This window comes from Capra hircus, unplaced genomic scaffold (assembly GCF_001704415.2).
Source record: "Capra hircus breed San Clemente unplaced genomic scaffold, ASM170441v1, whole genome shotgun sequence".
In the NCBI taxonomy this organism is placed as follows: Eukaryota; Metazoa; Chordata; class Mammalia; order Artiodactyla; family Bovidae; genus Capra; species Capra hircus.
Genome location: NW_017189676.1, coordinates 3,877 through 9,430, shown reverse-complemented (window position 1 = coordinate 9,430; position 5,554 = coordinate 3,877). Strand labels below are relative to the sequence as shown.

General features: G+C 44.4%; 1 protein-coding gene across 1 annotated transcript; it reads right to left on the bottom strand.

Moving 5' to 3' along the window:
- Positions 1–3,782: 3,782 nt before the first annotated feature.
- Positions 3,783–5,319, bottom strand: LOC108634610 (cornifin-B-like). Its single transcript, XM_018044658.1, is given in 3 exon segments — positions 3,783–4,035; positions 4,038–4,240; positions 5,260–5,319. Coding segments are annotated over 2 exon segments (321 nt in total). The 5' UTR covers positions 4,207–4,240; positions 5,260–5,319; the 3' UTR covers positions 3,783–3,883.
- Positions 5,320–5,554: the final 235 nt, after the last annotated feature.

Sequence of the window (5,554 nt, the reverse complement as noted above, 5' to 3'; positions counted from 1 at the left end):
ATAAAACTCCCATATGACCCAGCAGTCTCACTACTGGGTGTATATCCTAAGAAAACCATAATTGAAAAAGACACATTTACTCCAATGTTCATTGCAGCACTATTTGCAATAGCCAGGGCATGGAAGCAACCTAGATGTCCACTGAGAGACAAATAGGTAAAGAAATTTTGGTATGTATATAAATGGAATACTACTCAGCTATAAGAGGAACAAATCTGAGTCAGTTGAGTTGAGGTGGATGAATCTAGATCCTGTTATACAGAGTGAAGTAAGTCAGAAAGAGAAAAACAAATATTGTATATTAACACATATATATGTCATCAAGAAAAATGGTACTGATCAACTTTTTTGCATGGCAGGAATAGAGACGCAGATGTAGAGAATGAACTTTTGGACACAGCAGGGGAAGGAGAGGGTGGGAAGAATTGAGAAAGTAGCCTTGAAACATACATTACCATATGTAAGCTAGATAGCCAATGGGAAGCTGTTGTATAATACGGGGAGCTCCAGCTGGTGCTCTGTGACATTCTAGAGGGGTAGAATGGGGAAGGGGTAAGTTTCAAGAGGGTGGGACATGTATACTTAAGGCTGACCCATGTTGTACCGAGAAAGCAGCACAACATTGTAAAGCAATTATCCTCTAATTGAAAAATAAAAACAAAAAAGAGCATTGTCAAATCCACTGCATTGTCTGGGAGGTACATCCCACTCATCATTTCAGCAGACATCACATAGACTCCCATCGTTTGGCAGGTAGTTGGCGTGGGGGCGGCCAAGATTGGGGGTGGAAATGTTGGACATACAACAGAAAAGAGACAGAGGCAGAGGTAGAAGAACAGGATGACCAGTGTTGAAGGGAATTGAGTGCCCTGTGTGGGGAGATGCTGGAAGCCACTGGAAAAGTGGTTGGAGAGTGTTTCTTCCGAGTCAGAGACAGGAGGAAACAGCCTGTTGTCCTGTGGGAACTCCGTTATAGAACAGTCTTCATCCAAACCAAATTGTCTTCTTTTTCCTTCAGGACACATGAAGACTCATGCTGCTCCTAGGACAGAAAGAGTGTGAAGGTGAGGAAACCAAGACATATCTATGAAGAGAACCAAACATCCATTTCTTTATCTGCACAGATGAGAGCTGCAACCAAGCTGTGAACCTGCAGTTCACCAACCTTTGCATAGTTTGTGTTTTCAAATTTCTCACATACAAGCAGTACCCTGCCCTCTAGTGCTGGCTGGGTGACCTGACATTCTACTTCCTGGAGAGGAAAAGGGCTGAAAGAAGAGGAGTAGCTGAGATGGTGAGAACTCCACCTTGGCCTGATAACCTCATTTAATCCTTGGTGGCCGTAGGTTCAAAGTCAGTGGGCAAGACTGCAGTCCTTGGTAGTGAATGGCGTGGACAGAGTAGTGGGCTTTCCCAAAAAGATTTAGTATGCATAGGGGGTTTATGTGGGATCACACACCACACAAGATGTAACTGTACCCCCTTGCCTCTCTTCTGGGGCTGTGGTTCTGGAACTGCTGCAGGGTTTTAGGAAGGTTCTGAAAAAATCTTGCCTCTAACTCATCAATATCTTGGACTGCTTTGCTTTTTTGAAACGTGCTAAAGAAGTGTTGTAAATAAATGTAATTTCAATTTGTAGTGTAGAAAATGTTTAAAATTTTTTTTTGTCAATTGACTTCTTTCTTTATTTTTTATGGAAGTGTAGTTGACAAAGAATATATTACTTTCAGATGTACAACATAGCAATTCAACTTTTCAGTTCAGTTGCTCAGTCGTGTCCAACTCTTTGCGACCCCATGAACTGCAGCATGCCAGCCTCTCTGTCCATCACCAACTCCTGGAGTTCACTCAAACTCATGTCCATTGAGTAAGTGATGCAATCCAAACTATATCATCCTCTGTCGTCCCCTTCTCTCTGGCCTTCAATCTTTCCCAGCATCAGGGTCTTTTCAAATGAAGTCAGTTCTTCTCTTCAGGTGGCCAAAGTTTCACCTTTTTTATATACATTAACTGATCACCACAATAAGTCTAGTAATCATCTATCACCAGTAAGTATTGCAATATTATTGACAGTATTTGCTGTTCATTACATCCCTGTGACATTTACTTTATAACTGGAACTTTTTACCCTGTTAATTCCCTTCATTTATTTGGCCCATTACTTGAAAGTGAAAGTGAAAGTCGCTCAGTCATGTCTGGACTCTTTGCAACCCCATGGACTATAGTCCATGCAATTCTCCAGGCCAGAATACTGAAGTGGGTAGCCGTTCTCTTCTCCAGGGATCTTCCCATCCCAGGGGATCGAACCAGGTCTCCCAAGTTGCAGGTGGATTCTTTACCAGCTGAGCCACAAGATACGCCCATTACCCCAAACCCTGCCCTTTGGTGGCCTCCTGTTCGTTCTCCCTATCTTTGAATCTGTTTCTGTTTTTTAGGTCTTTGTGTTTTAAAGACTCCACATATAAGTGAAATCATACAGTATTTGTCTTTCTCTATGTGACTTATATCACTTAGCAGTAATACCCTCTGTGCCATAGATGTTGCTGGCCAAATGGCAAGATTCCCTTCTTTATTATGCTTATGTAACATCCCATTGTGCATGTATACACCACATCGTCTCTATCCACTCGTCGATCAATGGACACCTAGGTTGCCTTCTGTATCTTAATTATCCGCTCTCCCTCAACTTTATCCTAATTTTGGTCTCATATGTATTAACCTCTTTTCCTTCTTAAACTTGCCTAAACTTTTCTTTTCCATTTTTATTTGCTGCATGGCTCTTATGTTCTACTTGAGAAGTACCCTGTGTGTGTGTGTGTGTGTGTGTGGAGAGAGAGGGAGGCATGTGTGCCTTTATGTCGGTGTATATTTGTGTGAATGTATCTTCCTGTGAGACAGCAGTGAAGATTACCCCTTTCAGGTTCCTCCTAGGGCACACACTGTGGGTGTTACTCTCCTTTCTGCTGTTACAGTATTGGGGTCTTCATACTGGGGATCCAGCAAAAGAACAACAAAAAAAGAGTAAGTTGATTAAATCATTGTGTGTGTGTGTGTTATAATTTGGGGGATCTGTGTGTGTGTCTGTGTGTGAGAGTGTGGGTAGGTATGTGTGAATGAAGATGTGTGTGTGTTTGTGTCTGTGAGTGTGTTTAAGAGCTTGGCTCCATGTGTGGGGTACATCAGACAGGGAGAATGAGTGAAGAGCAGATAATCATGATGGAACAGGAATAATAATAAAGAAATAGGAACAGAATAAAGGCAGTGTGGGTAGAGTCAGAGATGGCATGAAGCAGACACCATCTACACTTAGATATGAATTATTTACTCTTTTGAGAAGAAAGTCCTGCTCTAACTCAGGGCCCAAAGTAACAGACTCTGGCAGTCTTGCCTGCTCTCCCAATGCCAGCCTAGCAATGCTGTGAGTGTAGTCACACACACACAGACACACACACATGTTCCCCATGTCTAGATCTGTTCTGACTGGAGCTCGCACAACCAGCCCTTGCTGCGGGCAGTTTCTGCTTCATGTGAAAGAACCGTGAAGGAAGCTATCAGCCAGGGACACATACAGTCTGCTATCGAGTTAAACATATTTAATGGGGGCAGAGCAGGGAAGATGCACTTGATTCCCCCAACCCCAACATCCTTCTTCAGATGAGCCCTGAGCAGCCGGAAGACTAGCTCAGCCAGTGAGCTTTTCAACCTGATTCGGAAGCTCAGGAACCCTCCAGACTGAATGTGAGGGAAGCTTTTTACAGGATACAAAGAAGTAGGGGTTATAATTCAGGTGACGGCACACTAACTGCAAACGGGGCAACAGAAGCAGATGGAGGAGATTCAGCAGCTGGTGGTCAGTTCCTCAAAGGCGCGGCTGTGGACCACATTACTTCTGCTTGGTCTTCTGCTGAGCTGGCCCTGGGACGACTGGTGAAGGACATGGCTCCGGAACCCAGGAACCTTGGGTGGCAGGGCTCCGGAACCTTAGGGGGGCAGGCTCCGGAACCTTGGGGTGGCAGGGCTCCGGAACCTTGGGGTGCAGGGCTCCGGAACCTTGGGGTGGCAGGGCTCTGGCACTTTGGTGTGGCACGGCTCCTTGGTTTGGGGGATGCATGGTTCCTGGGGAGGAGGCTGGCAGGGCTGTTTCACCTGATGCTGCTGAAGCTGTGGAGGTGGGACACAGGGCTGCTTCTGCTGGTGGGAACTCATGCTTCAAAGGAGGCTGAACCTAGAGACAGAAAAGCTGACTCAATATTTGATTAAACAGAGAAGAAATCAAGTTAAATCCCAAATAGTTTCATTTCAGGCCCCTTTAAAAAGGAGAGTCTCTGTTTCTCCTAGCTAAATTTGATAAAAACATGCTTTGATAATTTCTGAGTTCTTTCAAGAGGAGGAGCTTAAAGGCAACTCATTTCTGTGCCATTTCAGGGGGATTCATTCCTCGGCTCCCTTTCTTCCTCAGACATGTCACATCCCTTATCGACAAAACTCGAAACCACATATTAAGTCATTTAGAAAGTGATGTAGAAAGAACTGCACTGTACACACCTCTCATATCACACAGAACACCTTGTGACTTATTGGATGAGTCTATACAATCTAAGCTCCTCTGACTTTACTCTGGCCTTTGTGTACAGAGGCCTCTCTGAAATGCTTCCCTTCCCATCTCTGTGTGCCCAAATACTCCTCCATCACAGCTCACATCATGCGTCATCACCAGCAGCTCTTCTTGAGCTCCCCAAACTGCCACTGCCTTTCCCTGACCCCTCTCTGATCCCGGTCACGATCTGCTTCAGATTTCAGCTACATCTGTATACAAGCATTGTCTTCCCTGCTAGGCTGTAAGTTTGCCAAGTAAGTTCTGTGGCCGTTTGATCCCCTCCACAGTACCTAGCACTGTGCCTTAAATATAATAAATATTCAGTAGAGGTCCATCTTATGAATTAAAATTTGTATAATAAGTTATCAGAAACAGAATAATGCTGTTGCTGAGTGTGTTCTGAGTTCCAGTGGTAACACGACCACTAATTTACCTTGAGAACTTACAGAGATTGTCCTCCTTTTTGACCCCCAATTCCATAACTGTCCACTGAAGGGGCTACCTTCACCAGCTCTAATGTCCTTTCAAACCCAAACCACGTTTCATTTAAAATAAAGACACCCCAGTATTCTCTCTTCAGCCCTCTTACACGTGTTTGCCTCTGTCCATTTTCCAACAATGATAAAATAAAAATTTCAAATGGATTCTAATCAGAGACTCACCTAGTCCACAGAGAAGAACAGATTGTCTGGTTGCTCCAGTCGGTTGTGAAGTCAACGGGCCAGCTGGCCTTTTATATAATGAATGAGCCCTGCCTCAAGGAAATACAATCATCGGGGGCCCCCTCTGTTTTCCTTCCTTACCTGTCAAACGTGATTCACCTGATTCCCCTCAATTATCAGTTGCTCAGCTTTTGTGAGGAAAACACCACTTGATATTCTCTGCACTGCCCTATGACAGTGATGTCACCTGGGCCTAATTCCATTGCCCCTCCCTCTGGACCCAAAATAGGCTTGT